At 35.4% G+C, this 24552-nt stretch overlaps 1 protein-coding gene across 1 annotated transcript; it reads right to left on the reverse strand.

The window, feature by feature from the left end:
• Positions 1-162: 162 nt before the first annotated feature.
• On the reverse strand, positions 163-22711 carry LOC110825411 (ephrin type-B receptor). The gene is made up of 22 exons (XM_088207484.1): positions 21557-22711; positions 19339-19454; positions 17852-18060; positions 16667-16786; positions 16349-16477; positions 16114-16239; positions 10833-10888; positions 10655-10754; positions 10444-10561; positions 9990-10199; positions 9351-9687; positions 9018-9111; positions 8320-8428; positions 7806-8077; positions 7566-7693; positions 7186-7420; positions 2811-2999; positions 2270-2553; positions 1262-1475; positions 916-1158; positions 480-571; positions 163-372 (listed from the first exon to the last, which is right to left on the reverse strand). The coding sequence occupies exons 1-22, from the start codon at positions 22387-22389 to the stop codon at positions 225-227; spliced, it is 4362 nt and encodes a 1453-aa protein (XP_088063610.1). The 5' UTR covers positions 22390-22711; the 3' UTR covers positions 163-224.
• Between the last annotated feature and the right edge of the window lie 1841 nt (positions 22712-24552).

Consider the following 24552-nt stretch of genomic DNA (forward strand, 5'->3'; position numbering starts at 1 on the left):
ACTGTGATCAATTAAAATTACATGAATGAATTGCCTATCCCTGTTATTTCCCCCCCACCCCCTTTAATTTCTTTTTTTGTTTCTATTTCGGTATTTCTAGTTCTATGCATCAGTCAGTCACTCACCTCTTGCTCTCAAATAACAAACAAAAAAGAAGACAAGTTCAAAAACAAAACCAAGAATGAAAAGCAGCTCGTTAATGCAGAATATATAATTTACTGGTGTCATGATTGCCAAAACAGCTCAAAATCATTACTATACAATGAGCGGTCTTGAATCTCCAGATTTGCGACATGCCAGTTTACAAGTTGCGATTGGAAAATCTTACACAAAACCAGTCCAGCTGGAAAAATCCACCATTCACTTTCATCCCTGCAACCATAGCCGCCACACAATGGCACATGTTAGTTGGATATGCATCTTCTCTAGTTAAAATTAAGAGATTTTCTTTTTCCTGCAAAATAAATAAACAATCTCACATGCTAATATTCCACGGCTGAAAGAATGGAAGCTTTTTACTTGATGATGATTGACTGCTATAGTGAATATATCCACAAAGAAAAGCAACACCCTGCAGAAAAGATCAAAGGATGGTTATTATCTTGAATTTATTCAGTTTCATAAACAACTAAAGATCAAAAGTCAAATTGCAGCAACTGAAGGGTCGGGGAACAAATTGAAAAAGTCAAACGTCAGACCATTTTTAGATCATGCCAATTCTCAGCATGAGAAATTTCCCCAACCCTTAGAAATTGTAAGGTTCTAATCCACTGCCCTTCACTATATAAGCAGATATTTTAAAGGCTACAATTCACAATGCAATTCTCTCCTAACAATTTCCAAAATTCCAAAAGATGCAATAAAGTATCCACACTGGTAAGATAAAAAAAAATTGCCAAGGGGGTCAATACTCACAACATTAATTAAAGATGTTAGATTCCACAATGCATACACACGTGCAAGACCCGCAGACCGCCTGGGTCCATGACTAAATAAAGCATTGATTCCAGCAGGGAAAGGAAGAAGTATGCCGAGTGGTAAAATAAACAAAGCCAAAAAGACGTCCACGAGTGAAATTGAATATAACTGGAGCAATGTAAGCAACACTAGACTAAAATCTCCTAGAAGTAGCATTGAGATAACTAGGCCAACAAGGTCCTGCAATAAAAAAAATGAAGAAAATTGAGTGATGAATGGAAATTTCAAATTTGTCAGGAAATGTCAACTAGAAAGAAGAGCATATTTAATAAATGAGAGGTACCTGGTGACCAACAGGCTTAGTATTATGAACTATAAAAGAGAGAAAATAAAATATATCTCTCTTCTGTTCAAGCATTTGTATGCTGTTAGTATCTATAATTTCTCCGTAATTCTTTTTGCGTCTCATCTGATGTTCACTGTTTCTCTGGTCTTGGTTTAAGAGCAGATCCTCTCTCAAGTAACGAGATGAGTTCTCTTTATACATGTTTTTGACACTATTAGCCAAAGACAAAGAAAACCACATTAAACTCCATATAAGGCATATATGTAAACCATACAGAACATATAAACATACTTTGCATGTTCTCCTAATTGCCAAAACTGAATAATATTTCTAGGTGATACCTGGTTTTATCATATGCAACAACCAATGTGTCTTAAGGTTTAATGCAATATTTAGTTCAATCACGTGTTAGTCCAATGTGCCTCAACATGGTAACAAGAATGAAACATACCCTTGATTAAATTTTCACAATCACAGAACACCAACAATAGAATCAAAGAAACACCAGGTGGCACTCACATGCATCATCTCACAAGATAACTGATGCAAAAGTGGATAAATATTCGGTAATAAGATATATTTAAGTAATTGCGATGGTTATTATTATTAAGGTATTTAGTTTATTTAGGAATAAATATCTATAAACTTACAAATGGCATAAGTTGGTTATTTACTATTTATTTAGGATCTCATTTAGTTATTTTCTATTATAGATTATTCCAATTAATTAGCTTAGTTTTCTATTTAGTAGGATTCCTAGATAGATTTAAGAATTCTTACTTTGACTGTAATCTAATAACTACAAATAGGGTATCCTAACTGAATTATTTGGTAGACTATTTATATAGTTATTCATCTGACTATTAAGATTCAAGATCTCCACTTCCGGTTCTTAAAAAATTCTTGAAATATTGTGTTCATACTCTCTTCGTCCTACGTCAAAAACATGGGTGATTTTGTCCGCGGGTAGGAGGGAGCTTGGGGAAAAGGAGAAGGGACAATTACCATGAATGATGATCAGTTTCCACTCCATGCATATTTTCCATTGATGCATGGTCGTCATCCTCTTCAACAGCATGCACCAATAATCCATATTGGCAATAACCAGAAGTAGTCCGAAGCCAAGTCAGATCAACTCGTACACCATGTAATCTCAAAGCAGGATTTGCATGAGTTTCAAGCCATCTGAGAACTGGGCGAAATGTTACTTTTAAACGCCCACGACGAACCAGGCGTAATTGAGCATTCAGACCAGCCACCAACCGATACCATGTAGTAGGAGGGACCAACTGTGAGGAAAATAAAAAAAGAAAAACTTCAAAATAGAGATAACATGGAAAAAAAATAACCAACACCCTGCCTCCAACCAAGAAAACATAACCAACACCCTGCCTCCAACCAAGAAAACATAACCAACACCCTGCCTCCAACCAAGAAAACATAACCAACACACTGCCTCCAACCAAGAAAACATAACAAACAATCCTGCCTCCAACCTGAGACACATACACACACAGGCAATTTTACAAAAAATCTCAAAACTGACCTGACTCATGAGACTAGTAAGAATGTTATCGCCTTGGAGTGAGAATGGAGCCATAAAACTACCATCACCTCCAAAAATGATAGGCATTGGAAATCTTTGTTGAAGGCGAGGAGGAAGATCAGTCCTCTTTTCATCTCCACCAAGGAAGAAATCCACATATGCTAGCATTAAATCAGAAGTTGCAGCAACCTACACCGTAAGCAAAGATTAAATACTTCAAGACAATGCACTGAGACCAAAAGGGACGTCAAAGTTATGGAAAAGGTGTATAAAAGTTATATTAAGTAATGTATAAGAACTCAAAACACCAATATGAAAGAGATACAAACATATCGAGTAGCATAAAGCACAGATAGATACCATCAGAATTGAAATTTCATAAGACCTAACAAAAGAAAAGGATTCTGATGACAATAAGCAAAGAAAAAAATCAAGCTAATAAGGTAAACGGCAAACTCCCAGAATTATTCTTTCTGGAGAGACAAATTAGAGATGAAACTAACACAATGCTTTCCCTGAATTGCATACTTGACAAATTAGCGTAAAAAAATGTGGCTTCCTTCATTTTAGGCCGAAATAGAACTCTCATTTTGCAACATGCAGATGTATGTAGAGAAAATTTTCTAACACTTTCTTGTTCCAAAGTAGACAGCAAAACGATCTCTAAATAACCATCCTGAATAGGAAAATTTTCTCCCTTTTGGAGTAAAAAGTAACATTTATACAATGTAAAGGGATTTCGGGGTCGGGGGAGAGGAACCTTAGTGAGACCCAGAATTACAAAAATAATATGGAACTAGTATTATAATTTGGTATCTTCAATTTACTCGGCGTATTTAGATAGATCTTAAGTATTATTAGTAAATGGAAATTTTTTATTTCTTCTTCTTTACTGCAATGTTTTCCTTATTAATTATAATTATTAGCTATGTAAAGGCCATTTACTTTCATAACAGTAATCAATTAACAATGATGAACTGTGAATTTATTGGTTTTGATTTTATTCACTGCTTATCTCTGTTTTTTCTTCTGTCTGGCCTACCACATTATGTCTGATCCCTAGCTTCCTCTCATTAAAGAGGAAGTAAATCAGGATGTTAAAGAAAAAGGAAATCAAAAGGTTAGAGGAAGCAGCAAACCAGGTTAAAAGAGTATAAAGATAAAGTTACATCTTTATAATTAATTATAATTAATTGTCTATTTTCTTTTTTCGTGTAAGAAAACCTATATATAATGCTATTATACTCAATAGAACACACATTAATTGAAAAAACTATTCTTAACATGGTACCGGAGCTCTAAGTTAAAGAAACTCTAAACTCTTATCAAAAACCCTAAAGAGACATTTGGCCTTCATTGCTGGGCTACATAAAACAGAAGTCTGATTTCATAGCCGGAAAATGCCTCTGTTTCAGCCAGAACAGCCAGCCACACAACTTTGTTTAGCAAGATCTATTATCAGCCGCCACTATTCTGTTTTGGCTCTCTTTTTGCAACTTATCTGCTGCACACTGCTCTTTTTCGCTCTGTTCCCGCATGCTCTTGCTCCAGCAGCAAATGCTCTGTTTCGTGCTCTATTTTTGCTCTGTTTCTGCATATTTGGGGTTGATCAAGGCAATTTGCCATTAATGTCTGTATTTATGGGGACAATAGTTCCACATTAAAACTGATCATTACAGTCTCAAATCTTTCTGGAACAGTGTGTTCTGAGTTCTCCCAACAACGTTGAATCAGTGAGTTACTTGGGTTTGATTATAATGTAAAATATCACGCAACATGTGAAAATATGGTGGCTGATGCTCTTTCCAAAGAATTTGAGCCTTCTTGTCAAGCTATTGCCATTCCTTCTCTTAATTACTTTGGGCTATGCAACAATCGGTCACTAGAATTCTCCAAGAAGAGTTAAATGATCGTTGGCAGGTTTAGGATGGCTTGACTTTCTACAAGTACAAGGACAGATCCCCCTCTATGTGCCTTGATTTTTGCTATAATATCAAAAAATGCTCTGGCACCTCTATGGATTTTTTCTGGAAAGGAATGAAATCTCAGGTCCGAGATTTTACTCCTTCTTGCATAGTGTGCCAACAGAATACGGTTGAACATTTACGACCAGCTTGTTTGTTGCAGCCATTACCGGTTCCTTCTCAAGTGTGGTCCCTTGGATTTTGTGGAATGCCTTCCAACTTCTAGAAGTAAAAATGTTTTGTTTATGTGGTGGACAAGTTCTCAAAATATGCTCACTATATGGTAGCTACTCTTTTTTAATCATATCTTTAAACTTTATGGGTTCCCTGAATCTATTGTCTACGATCATGATGTTATTTTAATAAGTTTTAGAAGGAGCTTTTTCACCTTTGTGGTATTAAGCTCACTTTCATTTCAACATATCATGCTTAATCCAATAGTCAAACCAACATTGTCAATAGAACAATGGAAATGTACCTCTAATCTTTCACAGGTGATCATCCGACATAATGTCGATGGAGTACACTTACAGTATCAGGTATCATTCCCCTTTAAAAGCTACTCCTTTTGAAGTAGTCTATGGGAGACTAGTCCATAGACTCCTCTCTTATTGTTCAACTCTTTCAAACTAGAAGTTGTTTATTGTAAACTCCAAGCCCATGATAAGGTCATACAATTTACACACTCAGTTGATACAGACACAGCAGAAGATAAAACAGATCTAAGACTGTAGTCATCAGGAAGTCGTCTTTCAAGTGGATTACTTGGTTCGTTTGAAGCTCCAGCCTTATAGGCAAATTTCTCTTGGTAATAAGCAGATCCAGAAGCTGTCTCCGCAATTTTATGGCCCCTTCAAGGTGCTCCAAAAGGATGGAAGAAGACGCTTATAAATTTGAACTACAACCAACAACCAGGTTGCATCCTGCTTTCCATGTTTTCCTCTCCTAAAGCTTTTCATGGACAGCAACGTGTGTCATCTACTCTTCCTATTGTTCACCAAGGAGTTCCTCATCCTACAACCCAAGCTCAGTTGACTTCAAGAACTCATAAAGGACAACATGAGTTCCTCATTCATTGGGAGGGTCTTTCTCCCGCAGATACTTCTTGGCAACTTGCCAATCACATGATGCTTCGGTATCCTCACTTTGGGCTTGAGGACAAGCACCAATTCGAGGGGAGTGATGTTAGAAACAAATTAGTTCCTTTCCGCAAGTTTACCAAAGAAGGAACTAAAAGAAATCTATGTAACTGCAGTATGTGTGTACTGGTGTTTATGGTGTGTAATAATTATGTAAATGTGTAATAATAAGTGTTATGCATCTATTAGGAGTAAGAAATAAGTCTGAAAGAAAACAAGGATGAGACAATTCTGGAATTTTAATTTTAACTGCTCCCTTTTGTAAATAAAACAGTGCTGTGGATGAAGAAGGAACCTATCAAAGAATTTATCTTATGAAGGTACCATTTCTTTTATTGAAATAATGAAGGGTACGTTTGTACTCTAGAGATCATACCGCTCTCTCTATCCAATGAGCCTTAGTTATCAATCTAAATTTCTAAAATAGGAAAAGACAGAAAAACAGAGAAGAATGTATTTTTGCCTATTGATTTCATTGTGAATCGACCCATAACACGATCCATCAATAGGGACCATAACAAATTCCTAAATATGCTAAATATATAAACATTACAATTACATAAAATATCTTACTGAATTATGTCCATTTTAATATCTTGGTCTCCATAATGTTGTTATGGGTTGTGTACCGCTTTGGTGCCTATATATTCTATTCTCTTTTTACTTCAAATAAAAAAAACAAATCAATCAGACATTTAAGGATTAACAGAGAGGGAGAGAGAGAGGGAAAATAAAAGAAGATACTAGACAAGCAAAAGACTATGTAAGGGTAACCCTACCCCCGAGGGAGAATAAGGTCAACCTTCCAATTATGTATTCTGCAATATCTGCCTTGTTAGTTATAATTAGTGCCAATATAAAAGCTATTAACTCCCAGAAATGGTAGATAACAGAATAATGACTTGTAAAGTATTTGGTTACAATTCCATTCCTTATTCATCTCTCTGTCCGTAGTTCTTTTCTATCTAGCCTACCACTCTTCTCACTTTGATCTCTCATTTTTTCTGGTATACCTCTATTCTTCTATTTCCTCAGGCTATATTCCTCCTATTTCTGCAGTATCCTTGGACAAGTTGGTCTCAAACCCTATTTTTTCCTAGTCGCTTATTAAAACAATGATCTTGCAATAGAACTACAATGTACAACATGCACTAGACAGCCAGGGATAAAGAGATGCGAGATAGAGAGCATGAACAAAAAACTTAAATGTCGGACAGATCAGTTGTAACTGACTAAGTGATCACAACTATAGCTCAGAATTCAGATATACACCTTAAGCCCCTCGTAGAGAGCACGTGAACGGCAAGAACGTAAGCAAGCATGGTCATATTCTGATCGTACAAACTCACGCAGTCGTTGCAATTTCATCCTCCGGCGCCATTGCTGCCATGACCATGCAAGGGGATATGCAAGAATTGAAAGAATGCTGTACAGTGCACCCTCCCACCATTGATAAGCAGCTATAGCATTAATCTCATCAACAAATGTGTTGAATGCACCCTCATATCTGGCAAGCAAACAACAAGATACCCATAATAATAACAAAATGCCCATCAATGATTGGAAATATAGAGAAACATGAACAGAAAATACCTATGAATCAGAGGATAACTCCCTACTGGAAACAACTAAAAAGCAACCAATAAACTTACACAATCTCTTTTATTTGGTAAGGAGGACTGTGTGGGAGATGCCAAGGTTCACTAAATGTATTGGGACCCATGAAATACATTCTATGCACATGATTCTGGGACTCCTCTGCCCTGTTTGTTTCCAGTACCTGAAAACCAACAACAATACCCACTCATACCATAAAAGACTGAGTAAAAGCTCAGATTTGAAATGGAAATGTGAACAGAGAGCTAAAGCAAGAGCATATGAGAGAGGGGAACCTCATTCAGTGACTCCAGAAAAGGAAACGAATGGTCTATTTGAGAGCCATGTTGAGTAGGAGCTGGCCCAGGCAATTCATCAACCCCAACGAATTTCATACGGGCAACACTAAGTACCAACGCTAGGAGGATAAGCAGACCTATTAGAAGAAGACCAAACAACCAAGGCCCACCAAATGTGTGAATCAACTCTTCCAGCGCTGTGTAACAGTGGGGCATGTGATATCTCTCAGAAATGCATCTGTAAGGGCAAGGTGTTTCAGCAACACCACCTGTCACAAGGACAAGAGACAAGCTAATAAATAATTTACAAAAATTACACTTAGCTCAAGCAAATTTAAGGCAAACTCCAAACGTAGTTATTTGGAACATAACAGGAATAAACATTCCCTTCTGGAAAAAGGAATGTAATTAACAGGTGAAGGGCGAAATGCGGTCAATTAGAACAGCAATACTTATTTCAACAAAATACATAGATCTTATAAATTGTACTTGAATGACAATTCTAAGGTACCTCGAACAACAACAAAAACTGCACGATTTGGAAGCTCCTGAGCAGGACAAGGATGACAAAGAGCTTTATCAGACCCAGTAACGCTCTTGTAAGTTCCAGTTGGACATTCCTGAGGGATAAAAATAAACTTAAACCTTTCAGCAGTAAATTAGAGAAATTTAACATTGCCACCAAATATGTAAGGGGAAGACTATTTGATAGTGTAAAGGATGGTAATACGGCACGTGAGCAAGGTAAAGGGAAGCAAGACCAAACTCTTATGTCGACCTCATTGCAGGAACATAATCTCCAGTAAAGATAGAAAAGGAAAAAATATCAAAAGGGAATTTAATTGAAATCCTAGACAACTTACCCTAAAAAAACACTAAACAAAATTCATTTATGCTGAAGGTTCGAGTGTGTGCCAGTGTATACATATATATATATATATATATGTACACATATACATCCATAAATGTTTATTGCAAACCTTACTAAGCATACTAACTGCATAACATAACTCACGAGTATGAGCTTAGTTCATTTAGATGAAATGAAAGGTTTGAACTTAGTTCGAAAAAGAAAGAGAGAGTCCAGCTATAGTTTCAAATCACGTTTTAAAGTTATGCCAAACAGCATGCTCTGGAACTAACAAGTAAAATAAGGAAAAGAAACAAAAATACCTTTAAAATACTTATTTCATATAACTAAATAGCTACCTCACAAAATATTCCATAAAGCCCTTTTGGACAAGCTTTTCCAGTCACAGTTCCGTTCTCTCCAGCGCCATCATCATCTCCACCCAATCCTCCCCTACAACATAATGAAATTCATCAATCACATTGCTGGGACAAGCTAGAACATCAACTGCAGGTGACCTTCAAGTGAATTCTTCATTTTTTCTTTTTCATGAATATTTGGTTTAACAGAGAGGCCAATGTTTTATCATAAACAAATAAACGTGTCCTTTCAGTTGGCGACAAGAAAACTAAACAATCTATCAGGTCTGCTATGATTATAGAGAATTCAAATAAATTGCATTATGTACAAACCTAGCATGAATGTTTCCTTTCACACTAGCAATGGGCTGGTAGAGATCTCCAGTGGGAATGTCTGACCAATGAAAATGAATCCTTCCACCACCTCCTCCACCACCTCCATTGGGATTACCATGTCCCCCAGCACTCGAGAGAGCAGCATCCTCGCCTAGATCCAATGTACGCAAAAACATAAGTACAGTTCCACCAGAACCACCACCAGGTCCAAGCATTGAAACATTGGAAGCAGGAAGTTTTATCCCTCTGGCTGTTCCTCCAGAACTTTGTCCATCAGCATGAACTAAGCCCGCAACAGACAAACTAGACAGCGGATGCTCCAATGAACCCATTACTGCTCAAGTGGACAGAACAAATGAGAATATGTGCCATGTGAAACACAGATTGCAGGTATCAACTCTGAAAAGTACTAGTACATCATAACAGTTCTAAAAAAAAGTACCATCGGCATATATATTTCAGAAGCAAGATTAGGAATGAAAGATAAATGCCACGAGTCATTTAACTCTAATAGCAACCAAATTCTTGCATCCCAGAATAATCACTATACTCTAAATAGATGTCACTATCCAAAGCTGATACTCGTAATCATATGATAAAAAGGCAAAAACAATTCAACTGCCCAAGCCAGCTTACCTATAATACCACCGCCAGCAGTAGAACCAGCTGAACTGTCATTTCCACTTCCACTGCCAAGTTCACATGGCAAATCAGCATTTCCATAAGTAATACCACCTTCAATGCAGTCATCATGGTAACACCCAAGACCACCTTCACCACCATGGCCACCACCACTTCCGATACCACTGCTAAGCCATTTACCTCTACCCACTCCACCTGTGCAGCCTGAGTAACCGCAAATGCAAGTCCATTTACTAGTAAAATTCAACAGCAAGGAAAGCAATGATATTCTACACTAATCAAGACATAAGCAGACAAAAGTTCAGTAAACAATTTACAACAATGATGGCTATGTATGCACGCACAAGGCACACATATGCATGAAAAAAACAGAGAGGGATAGGCAGTAAAAAATCACAGAACCATTCACTTATTAAGGACCATCATACAGGAACCAACAAAAGCATACCCATGCTGGAAGCACTAATCACTCCAGAAGATTGGACGGTTATAGTTCTTGCTCGATGAAAGTGTACAATAGATCCTTTGATGTGACCTTCAACACTAATATCTTCAACCCGACAGATCTGGAAAAGAAAATTAACACTAGTTGGAAACAGGAAAAGAAAAGAGAAGATTTTCCAAACTCCGTAACTGCACAAATCATATTGGGTTAACACCTGGAGAGTAAAAGACAGAGATGCGTTAACGTTGCAATCTTCAGGTGGATGAAGCAATTCAATGGGGCAATCTTGGAGATCACAATTAAGTATTGGAGTACTGTCAAACATAAAAGTATGAAATTTAGATTTAAATAGGACTTTTTCAGAGGAGGATATGATGAAAACCAAGACTTACACAGCATCAATTGTTGCGTTCTGTAAGGGGCCGCGCAAAACAGATCCAGGTCCAACCTTCATCAACATAAACAGTACCTTCACTTAAATAATATAAGCATGGATTTTTTATCCCGCGGTAATACCATGGGAATTTGCAACTTCATCAAAATATTTTGCAGAATAAGTTCTTCAAAATATGCCATTCACAATTTTTGTCTCACAAATAAATGAATAGCTAGTCACATAAAGAAAAGTTCCCATCACAATCATACTACTGCTGCTGTAACTCAGCATGGTAAAACAGTGACAGTAACTCTTGTTTTGAAATAGAAAAGTAGGTCATGACTGATGAAAGTCTTAAAAGGCCAAGAAAACAAGAATTGTCAGACAGAAACAACGCATCTAGTCACAATTAGACAACCAAAATTTGTCACATTAGGCTCTTAAATTAATTATTGACAGAGACAAATGAATTGAATGTGGCTTATGATTAATTATCCACAAGAATGTTAACCTTTAAAAAAAAACAAAATCTTTTATTGATCAACATCTGACAGAATTTCCCTTCATAAAATTAGGAAAGAAAATTCATAAGATGTGTCATACTTTAGTTACACTTAAATAAGTCACTCCAAGAATAAAGATATTACAAATCAGCCACAATCACAAAAATGTAACTCAATCAGATTCTGCAGAAAGGGTACAGTCACAAAGTCAGTAAGAGTCTCGCCCATACGCGAGTGCATGTGTCCACTGTCATAGTTTTATTAGGTACATATTATTATATGGTATTTAAATTAATAATATATTTACTAATAAGGACCAAAGCTCGCGATGGGGCAGAGAATTCTCTCCACTCTGCTTAAATCCAGGTCAAATTGATAATGGACCCTGACTTATGGATTCATATCAATTAAGTGATGGCTGATTCAGCGATGGAAGAAATTTGGACGTGGAAAGGCATTAGTGGTGTGAAGAAGCATATTAGTCTCGTTCTCCTTGCTACTTTTTGTGCAGTGTGAAAAGAGAGAAACAAGAAAACTTTCAAGGGAGTAAAAGATGATTACGATAAGGTGAAAGATAGATGGTCCAGCCCTAACTTTTTGGTTATGGGTCATCCTCTTTATTCACTTGAGAACTTTGGTAACCTTATTAACATTTTGGTCGACATGTAAATATTATTTATCTATGAGTTTGCACCCTCCTGATGCATGTGAATGAATCATACCTTACAAGTTTTATTTCAAAACAAATTGTTATTTGGCACTGCTGGGGAATCCACAATAGGAACTCGAAGAGATAGGATCAAGTTGTCACCCCTATTTTATCGTTCAAGAACCTATAACTAGATCAACTGCTAAGGAACATACCAGTTTGGTATCAAAGTAGGGACCACACCAGTTTAGTATCAAGTAGGGACTGCACCAGTTTAGTATCAAAGCAATCAGTTGTAGGTGATCTGCAATGTTTATCTTTTTATGGAAAAGAGCACCATGGGGTGCTGGACAAATATAAAAAATGCACAAAAGTTTATAAATTATGAAAAATGCAAATATGTCCATAAATTATGAGCGAGTCAAAATGTAAACTAAGCCCCCAAATCTTTCAGCTAATTGAGCTTATGGCCCTTCGACAAAGATGAAGGGTATGGAACCAAACATTCTCAACTCTATCAAACGAAAAACAAGCGTCTTCAAAGGCTCTTCTATTTATTTCTTTTTCAAATAAGAAAGGCTCTTCTATTTATTTATAGCTAATGACCATAAAGTAGGTAAAGAATGCAAGCTTCTTTCTTCTTTTTCTCTCTTGAGATACCTTGCCAAGCCTACAACTGGGAAACCATAGAGCTGGCCATCAATAATACCATTTTGAGAAAGTTGAAAACAATAGACGGTCTAAGCAACATTCTCACACAAGAAACAACCACCCACCAAGGTTTTTCCTTCTTTGATAAGTTGACAGGCAAAATACGCCCATATTCAGCTTCTAAAAACCCAAAAACAAAATCTTTTTTTCGTAAAGCATTTCCCCTCCAAATCAGCCTCCAAGGGAACGAGACGTGTTGATGGAGGAGGGATGAGCAATATGAAGATAAAATAATTTTACAGGACAAATAAGGATAGGTTAATTTACAATCTTTCCGATAACAATTTGACTCAAATCATATAAAGGATAGAGCCTACATGAGGAGCAAGATCGTGTTGCTTTTGAGCATATAGGTAAGGGAAGTGTTAGCAGGACAGGGATAGAGAAGAGTTGCGATGGTTCAAACATGTAAGCTAATCGTATTTACCTGAAATATTCAAAGTTATAGTTCCAATCTATCATGATTCTGTTGTATCTACTCGCTCCTCAACTACATTTAGCATCACTTCACCTTGACAGAGATACCTAGTTGTGGTTTTTATCATCAAATGGCCTTAAACGTCAATGCCGCTTACACTTGTCTTTTTATCTGAAGCAACAAGTTAGATTGACCAAATTAAGGAAAATTACTTCAGTCAATAATTAGCGCAAGTTCAAATAATTGGTGACAACAGCTAGCTCTTCAACTATTAATCAAGATGTACACATGTTTCTCACTAGGATGCAGAATTTGTGGAAGTAGAATTATATCGACTCCTAGATTCTTTTTTTTCTTGAAAGAAAAAGTGAAATATTACAAATAAGGCAACAAGTGAGTTTTGAGGGGATGGAGGAGGATATGGATAGGATTAGAAACAGATGGTCCCCGACCAGGTGTTTTAGCTATGGGTCATTCTCTATATTCTTTTAAGGATTCTGGAGATCTTATTGACTTTTTGATTGATATGTAAATATTTTAGTATAGGGGTTAGCACTCTTGGTGCTTGGATTTGATGACATAAACACATTTTTATTCTTAAAAAAAAAGCCAGCAAGTGAGTGCCACCCTAGAATAAAAGGATTACAACTTTCAAGAAGAGCTTAAAACATCTAGAATGGTTCCCAAGACCACCTGCATAATGTAGAGATTGATCTCTAAACAAAAAACTCAAGGTCTGAAACCGATGATCTTTAATACTACCAAAAGAAGAGATGCTGCCTCAAACAATCTTTTGTTTGTCTCCTTCCAGATCACCCAAATTGTAGCCAACGAAATAAGGGAGATAAGATTCTTCCTCTCTTTGTTAGTGGACTACCAATCCCAAGCCAAAATTTTATTTTCACCAAGAACTTTTTTTCTTGAAAAATTTATTTTTCACCAAGCACTAACCATCCAAGAGAGGTTGAGGAGATTGAGGATTGAATCCTATAATCTTCTAGACTTAGGGCATCAAAAGAAAAGATCATTGAGGGGGACCCATTCCCATGTAGGCAGACTAGCAGCCAGTAACAATGATTCTCCCTCATTTTAAGGTTGTCAATTTAAGAAAGAATATTTCATAGGCAGCTTCCCAAGCAAAGAAAGCAATTCAAGGTGACGCCTTTTTCTTCCAAATCCTTCTCAATAAATCTAAAAGCAACTTCAGTTTGAAAAGGAGATTGAGCCAGGAGTCAACAACGTAATCTGCATTCTTTAGGACTGGCAGAACTAATATCAAATTTATTGGCAATATGATCAAGAGGAGAGATGACAAATAATGAATTAGACAAGTCTTCGATCTCCCAATCTTTCAAATTATAGGTAAGTGAAATATAGCTTTCATTGGGAGATGAAAAATCAACCCAAAGCAAATCTTCTATGGTGATCAAGAGGAGAGATGACAAAAGCAATGAATTAGACAATTCTTCAATCTCCCAATCTTTCAAATTATAGGTAAGTGAAATATAGCTTCCATTGGGAGATGAGGAATCAACCCAAAGCCAAGTCTTCTATGGTGCGTCAAAAAGGTCCAACCCAGAACCATTATCCCTTTCTGAAGCAGCTTAGTTAAGAGAAATTTGCGGATACAAGAATGGAAAACCTTTGTTTCAATTGTAATGAATGGCTTTTTCCTGCTCATCACTGAAAAACATTTATTTCATGCTTATTGTTCAATTTAATTGTCAATTTGTTTGTTCTTTCTATTGACAATTTTTTATTCTATCAACTGCCAGTTACGACTCATTTATGTTTGAAATACTACATCTTTGATCTAGGTCTGCTATCTATTAGGAGTGAAGTCTTCATCCTAAATCAGAGAATGATGTTGTATTCCCTTATAAGCCATAAAAGGATGTCGTAGATAGATTGATCCAAAAAAATTTAACTGAAACTTTGAGTATTTTCTTATTCAAGAGATTGTTGGATTTTCTCTTGATGAGCTGAAACTTATTTAACTGAAATAACTCATAAAGCTTGACGTTTGCTGAAGCATTCCACAAATCTTATGACTTTTCAATTCAAAAACCTATAACTAGATCAGGGCCAGGGAAGTTACTAGAAGAGGGAAGAATCTTACCTTTTTTACTGAAACAAAAAGAAAAGATGACATTAAGAGGCACCAGAAGGTTGCAGCCCTTGTACATTTAAAAGAAATCAAAGACAAAATATCAATAAGGTTCTCTAGAATCCTCATCGTAAAGAACAGGATTCTCTGTTAACAAAATACTCAAAGAATGGACAAAGGTCTTAATTCTATCAAAAGAGGAATAAAAGCCCTCAGAAACCCTTATCTTTATTTCTTTCCAAATAACCTAAAATATAGAGATAGGAATAAGATTATAAAGCTTCTTTCTAGATTCACAAACTCTTAGATCTCCATTCGCCCCCCCCCCCCAAAAGTGAAAAAAGAAAAAAAGAAACAAGCCTAAACCTTCCGCCCATAAGCTAGAAACAATCCAAGACAGATTGAGAGGACTAGAAATCTTACCATAATTCATAATTAGTTTTAGGAAAGAGAAGAATAACCAAAAAGCTATTAAGAGGGTGTTTGGATTTACTTTCTTTCTTGACCAAAGATATTTAAGAGCTGATACCAGTATAATGAAAAGCTTAAAAGCACTTGGGTACACCTTAAAATGACTAAACGCCACAAAGCTTTTTAGTAAAAAAAAATATAAGTGATCTAGTGAAACTCTTTTGACCAATATGTTTTACTAGAACACCCCTAGTAAAAGCAAAATATTGCATTTAGATAATTTTTAATCAATAGTAACCAATTAACTGTCCTTTTTTTTGTCTTCTTATTAATTATTCAACTAACACTAATATAAGCTTAAAACTATTGGAGCTAAAAGCCCTATGGAATTAAAGCACCAAAAGAATAAGTCAATCCACACACCTCGAAATACAGCAGATAAATCTACAAGTCACCAAATGCAAAATTACCATCAATTATGACAAGAAAGCTACTTACATGAATACTGTAAAACAGTGACAGAACTAGTCGCTGTGCCTCAATTGAATTTCCTGGTCCTGATAGATTCAACAAACCTTGTCCATGAACTCCAAGATTTGCATTAGAGTGTATGACAGATGACTCCTATTTATTATTTAAAAAAAAAAAAAAAAAATCCAAAGGCATGTCATGTGATGCATCATTAAATCCTGAACAAGTAAAAGAAATGGCAATAGCATGATGGATAAAATACCTTAAGAACAAATAAATTACTAGCCTCAAGCAGGGAAGTTGCTACAGTTGCATCTCCACCCCCATCTATAACCATTTGGGAATTCCACATCAGGAACATCTTAACAGTCATGCGTAATGCTCCATAAACCTGGCAGATGCCAAACACAGTAATCATACAGCATTTATGAAGTTTTATATAATCATGTCTATTAAATAGAGACAAACTGAGGCTCAGGATTTTTCACTCCAGCAAATGAATGTATGCATATAAAAGAAAAGTGACATGAACATTTCAACATAGAATTGAAGCAGAAACTGAGAAATGCACAGTTGTCACCTTGATTATAGAGTCACTCATTAACAGTTCTTCTGCCAACAGTTCAAACTCGGATGATGCATAATGAGCTAGTCCAAAGCTCAAAACCCCTCCACACAACAGACTAATCTGTCCTTGAACCTATAGGCATATAAAAAACATACCATATGAAACGTAACTTTACAAGCAAAATGCAAGTATAGCTCCAAAAGAAATAAAACTTAACAAAGTAGCCATTCGATCATATTTAGGATGGTAGAGGAGGATCGGTTGGGGAGGGGAGGGAGAGGAAGACAAGCACTAAACCCACACAAAGAAAAATAATAATGAGCACACTGTCATTAGCAAACAATAAACCAAACAAATGGTACAAAAGAAGCCAAAGCTAAGTGATCCAAATAAAACATTATTCTTAGTCAAAAAAAAAAAAAAGAAGTATGATTAGATAGAGAAAGAGGAATACAGAAACGAAGTTGTCCACCCAACAGAAGGAAGAGGGAAAAACAGGTTATTCTCAATAAACAGAAAAATGAAAAAGGAGAAAAATCAGTGACTCTCAACAATGGGTAGCTGGCCAATCTTTATGCAAAATAGACAAAAAGAAAAAATCTGTAAAGTGCCCATACGCCTTAGCTCAAACAGTCATCATATCCTAAGGAGGAAAAAAGGCAGGAAACAAAATGATCCTTATAGATCGTAGCATGTCTCTCCAATCACGGCAGTCACAGGCCAGCAAAAAAGAACCCCATGCACAAGGATTTAATCTCCTCGTACCAAAACCTTGAAGAAAAGAAATAAACCCCTCGATAGGAGGAGAAACACAAGAAACTCCAAATATAAAATAAATGAATCCAAACTTTCCAGGCCATATCAAAATGCAAAAAGAAAAAATTGGACTGAGACTGAAGGAAACAGGAGCCCAGTAGGTACTGAAAGTTAATATATTAAAATCCGGGAACAGAGCAGAGTATAAATCTATAAACAACATAATCACTCTCATGCAAGCCACCAGTACTTGATACATTAAGTACTAGTGTGAGAAATGAGTGCAAACATATATAAGAAACTTGTAATACATTTCATATCAATTAAGGAAATATAAACATCTTAACGGCAATAGTATTCTCAGGAAATAAATATAGCATGCCTAAACTTGAGAGGAAAGATATTGATCTGTATATTTTAAGAATTCAAAATAGACAAGACCTGAACACGACTCCAAAGCAAAGGAACAGTGGCCCTTGCATGATTTCGAATATAAACATTTGTCCAAAGAGGCTGATAAGGAAACTCTAGCAAAAGTGTTTCTGTATCTGTTGTCATATTGGTATTGCTAACCGTAAGGCTCCGAGGAACAGCATCATAAAATGTCCCAGCAGCACCAGCATTACGTGGACAGCCAAAACTACTCCCCCCTGCAAATATAACAATAAATCTTCTGGTCTATACTAATTTTGCAAAAATCCACTAGCAGAGTAAAAAACCTCTGGTATGAAAGCATAACTTTTGAGAATGCAGAAGACTTGAAAGAATTCTAAACAAGGACATTTTAGTCTTAACTGAGACTACTGTAAGTAACTACATAAGAATTATAAGATGTTTTGCATTGTCTATAAGCTGCTTATTCTGTTTAGTAAACTGAAAAGTTACTTATAATCATCTACTTACAAAATAAGCATAAGCACCTTTTAAGCAGAGAAACTGAAACATCACCACTTTAACTTCATTTCTAATGATTTGCTTAGATTGCTATTTTTAACGTGTCCACTGACCTATCTATCCCAATATCCATGCATAGAACGACTATTTTTCTCAATCAACGTTTTGGTGCTTTGCGTTACTCAAAGTACCTAGTGCTTAAGCATAATTTTTTCAACAATCCCGAACAACCTCTCAAGAAGGTGGTTTCTCGTATTAATAACAACTTCAATCAAACATGAAGCCGTTTGACATGTAATAAGAGAATAAAGAATTCTCTATTTAGAATGCTCAAAGAGTTTACACAACAAGAATTAATCAACTTAGAGGTCGCTTCTCTCATTAATTTTTTGTATAGAAAACACCAAATGAGAAACATTGTAAAACCAATTAAGCAAAGTATTGGAATAACTGAATCAGTAGTCGTAAACACTTTGAATCGTTCTTAGATTTATCCTTTCTTTCATTGAACAATATGAAAGCACTCCAAAAACAGTTTTTTGGAAACAAAATAAGTCATTAAAGAGCACTAATGGGTCAGGACCCAATTATGAAGAAATATACAGAAGGCAGGATTTACAAGTTAAACGATACTTTATTTTTTAAAAAAATAATAATCAATACTTTCTTTGAGGGAAAACAAGTTAGCCAATACACCAATGATGTCACCTAAATCTTCAGCAGAATTGAGTGGATGGCACTTAAAAAAAAGAATATGTATATGGACCAAACACTCCGAACTCCATCAAAAGAATGAAAGAGATCCTCAAAGGCTTTCTTCCCAAATGACCCACAAAGTAGACATAGGGATAAGAAGAACCCTCTAAAAACTACTAAAAAGCATTTCAAGAGCACATCATAGCAATAGTTACAAAATTATAACAGGAGAAGCACATGAAATAATTACATTAGCTAGTAGTTAAAAACCAAGATTATATATTCGCTACTAAAATTCAACAGCAAATACAAAGAACCAAATGAAACAAAAAACTCACCATGCACAATGATTTTAGGGTCATCATGCCTGCTAAAGATATCAACTGCAATTCTTCCACCACCTCCACCAGCATAACCATTACCTCCACAAGCACTTATCAGGCCACTTCCAGTCCTGCACTTAACAGGAAAGCAATAACAGAATATTTAATCCATAAAAGAACAAAAGAGCAAGTCAAGAAATAATAAATTTAACCCACATCCATAGACACAAGGCATAAACAGAATCAGTTTTGAGTATTTATTTGGCTAATAGTTGGTACCAAAAGTATCTACCATGAATATAAAATGCCTCAGCATATAATGCGGCAAAAGAACGAATAAGAAACTAGGCAACTCACATGCATAATCTTACAAGAATAACAAGGAAACATACAAGGGAAAATTAATAAAGTAGATAAGCTCAGTAGGATCTAGTTCTCAAACCCACACAAAATCACATTGTCTGAGGTTTCAAATTTTCATATTGGTCTCCATATAAGTTAATCTAAAGCTTTTAAAAAGATGAACAACCAAAATTTTTCCCAATCAATATCATAAATATAAAGAAAGGAATTCTTCAAATTACTAAGAGGAAAAAAAAATATTGCCAAAAGGTTCATAATTTAACATTTTTTACATTTTCCATCCCTATTTTGTAGCTATCAGGTTACTTGCTCGGCACCCATTTTTTCCTCCCAGACACATTTAAGTGACCAACCTGAATTTTTTGTTTGATGAAAAAATTGACATTACTAGAGAAAGGAACAAGAAAAATTTGATCCCAACAAAACACAGATTCTACTTTCCTGTGACTTAAAGTTGAAAAAGGACCATCCAAATGAACTCAAACTATGGTGAGAACTCATTTTCTTCCAGTAAAAATTCGTCTCCTATTCTATAATAGCATTCTAGTTCCAAACAACATTGGTAAAGTTACAACTGAATTCAATTTTCTCATTCATTTTTCCTTGTGAGGACTGCTTCTGGTAATTAATTTCATAAACATGGAAGCCCACTCTTGTTACTCTACTTTTTATTTCAGAAAAAAAATCCACTCTTTTTACTCATTGGATTCTACAATTAATTAAACTAAACAGAGATGTGAAAGAAAATAACCAAATAGAAGAATCATATGTGAATATAAATTTTTTGTTAGAAAAGTCTATCATGTTGCCCCCAGATCAGAGAATACTTTACCAAGAAACAGTAAGAATAAAAATTCTAAGTACAATGGCACATGTTACACCTGCAAACAAGATATGACTGAAACCAGCCTTCATAATTAACTCAAGCTCTTTCTATCAATTACTGCAACTATAAAAGACAATAGAAAATTCATCTTAAATGCAGGAAATTACACAAATAACAGTGAAGGCCTTCTTTTCACTAAAAACAAACAAGGGAAGAGTCTTAGTTCCAACACCATCCTAGGGGGCAGAAGATTGTTGAATATTTACAATTTTCAAATAGTATGATAATTGATTGATACAAACAAGTGAATCAGAATGAAAAAATGATGAGACTATAATCATTCGGGAGGAAAGGGCTATTGTCTATGAAATTCGTTTTTGTTCAAAAAGAAAAACATGATTATTGTGTGTTATTCAATTGCCTGGATTCTAGTAAAGAGCATGCTAGTGTGGAAGATAATCAAAGGAAGCACTATGAGTACTTTACCACTTTCCCCTTTTCTTGTACATCATCGGGATACATAGTTGCATACTCAGAAGCTTCAAATTCTATGAATATTAATCAATCCTATAAAGTGAATCATGGTGAATAAGTGGTGAGACTATAATTATCAGGAGGCAAGGCTTTGTCCACGAAATTTGTGTTGATTCAAAAAGAAAACAAACATATTGTAAGTAGATCAACAGCCTACACTCTAGTCTGAGTATGCTTGAACCACTTTCCCCTTTTTCTTCTAACAGCATGACAACGTAGTATTTATTTAATAGCAAGATCTTGGCTATATACTAATTTGCATTCAAAACTTAATAAAAAGAAAGTAAGATCTTGGCTTCACTAGTGCTGATGACAGGTGCAATTGCATTGTCCCATATCTTGAAATAGACTAATCTGAACCAAACCCTCACCACCGCAAATTCCTTTGTCTCAAATAATTATTCCAAATCTTGACTTTTACATCCCTACCAACTATATGCACCAGAAAACAACAAAGACAGATAAATACTAAAGGAAATCAAAATAAAGATAGAAAGAAATGGCAATTACATCTTATAGGCCTTAATGTAGATGCTGCCTCCAGACCCTCCACCCCCTTTAACTCCTGCATTAGCACCCTCTGCCAAAATGCTCCCATTCACGTCCAGAAACCGCACGATTTCCATCTTCACTCTCCCGCCTCCTTTCCCTCCGTAATTCACTTCCTTACTCGTAGAGCCACCGCGGCTGCCATAGCTCCATGGCTTCTGGAGCGTCGACCACGAGTACGCGTCTCCACCCCACACGTCCTCAGGCAGCTTCGTGTGATCCACCAAGCAGCAGGCCCCTCTCCCTCCGTGGCCTCCACCCGCTCCATCAATTCCCTGTGGCGTCCCGCTCGTCTGAGGAGGCGGCTTCCCAGCCAAACCCGTGGTGTTCACGGCCGAACCATTGCCAAAGCTAGCGTTATTTGCCACGAGCTCAAAAGTGCCCCCGAAAATAGAAGAATTGGCGCCCAAAGAGAAATTACCAGAAACATTGACTATTATGGAGCAGCTAGAGACAGGGCACTGGAATCTCACCCCGGGTAGGATGTAAAAATTTCCCTTCCCTGCTATGTACACGTCACGGGTGAGGTTCAAATCAGATACAATTTGGCATGTGGAATCCAGAGAGCCTACACCACCCAGATCGTCGACACAAGAAACGGACGGCGGATGAGGCGGAGGCGGCGGTGGAGCTGGCGGAGAATAGTCCTGGTGGAACAACAAGTAATTGGCATCCCAGTCGACTAGAGGAAAATCATGTGTTTGAGAAGAAAGTGAGAGGCTAGGGTTTACAACGACGATTAAGATGGTGTAAAGCAAGGGGCAATGGAGAGCGAGGGAGCGAAATCGAGCCATTTACTGGTTGTGAAACTCATTAGAATAGAGAGTTAAGAGTTAGTTCTGAATCGAATTTGAATGGAACCATAGGGTTAATATAGCCGTTGATATCACATGAAACAGAAGCAGAAAGAAAGCAATTTTTGTTATATGTATACAACTCGTGAGTTTCTGGTATATGCTTTGTGAATGGAGGTATGTAGAATAGCACTGGAAACCCTAGAAATATCGCTATGCAGAAAGTTTTTGGGAGAGAGAAAGTGCTTTTCACAGAGAGAAAAGAGGCGAAGCGAGGCGAGGAGCGAGCGAACGAGAAGGAACACGTTGGAGAGGTAGAGGGGGATGGCGCTTTATTTGGTCAGGACGGGGAAATTTTAGAAAGCTCTCGAATTCACCTGAGCTCGGAGTGAAAACTAATCAAATACTGCCAAGTGTCCCATGCTTTAACGAGTTCTTTTTTTTTTCTTTTTCTATAACAAATTATATATTTAACGCTTTTTTTTTTTTTGGCATTCAAATTTTGTAATTTGTTTATAAGAAAATGAGTTCTGTTATTTAATTTTAATAAATTTTTCATGCAATTATTAATCTTTTTAGCAAAAAATATTATTGATTTTTTAGGCTATCATGTTTTTTTTTTAAATATCTTATTTTGTTTATTTCACTTTAATTTTTATGTACTCATGTTTAAAATTCAAACATATCTAAATATTTAAAAAATAATAATTTTATGTAATATTATACAATGTTAAACTATATGAAGTAAGAGAAAAAAAAATATATAAGTTTTCAATTGTAATAAAATCAAACACATAAAGAAAAGTATATTTTACCCCAAAAATTTTTTAAATCTTCTCTAAGAATATATATAAGCAATAGTACTATAACAAATATACATGTAATGCATGAGAAAAATAACTTTGTTAAAGTTATTGTTTATAATAGTTAATATTACTTCATAACATAATTATTTTATTTTTCTTTTAATATATTGTTGCAGTAAACTCGAAACTCGTTATTACCTGATAAAAATAGTATACATTTTCTATAGCTTACGTGTGAAATATTTTTTAAAAAGTAAATGTATATATATTTAATAACATCTTTAGTGATATGATTTAAGAATATTAATATCATCACAAATCCATCATTTATATTGTATATTAATCAAATAATATTATAATGACTTGATAAGACTATCATTACTTTATAGTGCTAATTAATTTTGATATGACATTACATAATTACTTTAGTGTTATTCGTAACGTCCTGAATAATTAGATTCACAAGATTACCAATATGAATCAACGACTAAGATAGTTTATTAATGTATGGCTTAATTTGAACTATAGCATAAGCTCAACTAATTTGATAAGTGGCAGGTCTCATATGCCCTTACTAGGCTCCAGTAGGCAAGATTGACAATTGAGGTTACCAAAATGCTCTATGTCTATTAAGATAACCATATATAACGAGTTTTAAATTTTATTAAGATTAGTAAGAAACTCCAATACTCAAGTTAATGAGGAAAAGAAAAATACAAACTTTAAATATTAAATGAGAGTAAAGAATAATGAATGAATGTATAGTTATAAAATATTGTATTTGTCATTTAAGTTGTCTTTATATAGATAGTTTGAATATGTAATACTCAAGAGTTAACAGTACAATAATAAATATCAATGTTAATGATAATAACACGTATATTGAGGTAATGGCCAAGTCTCTATTGATCAAGCTTTAAGGCCAAACCTTATGATTGGTTTTTATTTAGTGAAGTCATGTTTAATAGGTTTGGTTGTTAGGTATCTCGTTGTTGTATATTAATATTTCATGTACCACATACATCTACACCATTTTTTTTTTCGTTTATTGAATATATCAATCATGACATTACTGTATGTTAGACTTATTCATAGTCCGAATTCAAAAAAGTTATCTCAAACAAGTTTTCTAAAATAATAACATGATTTGTTGATTTGACTGAACCTAGTTCGATTTCATTTATTGTTCTATTGCACTTATTTATTTGAATAATTTGCTTCGTACATAAAAATAGCTAAAGATTCATGACAATAAGAAATAAGGCACAAACAAATAAATATGCAAATTACCTAATGGTAAAAAGAAAACACTTAAAAAGAAATAATTAGATTTAATACCACTACGATATAATATTTC

Source organism: Carica papaya, chromosome 7, assembly GCF_054855325.1.
Source record: "Carica papaya isolate Zhongbai chromosome 7, ASM5485532v1, whole genome shotgun sequence".
NCBI classification, from domain to species: Eukaryota; Viridiplantae; Streptophyta; class Magnoliopsida; order Brassicales; family Caricaceae; genus Carica; species Carica papaya.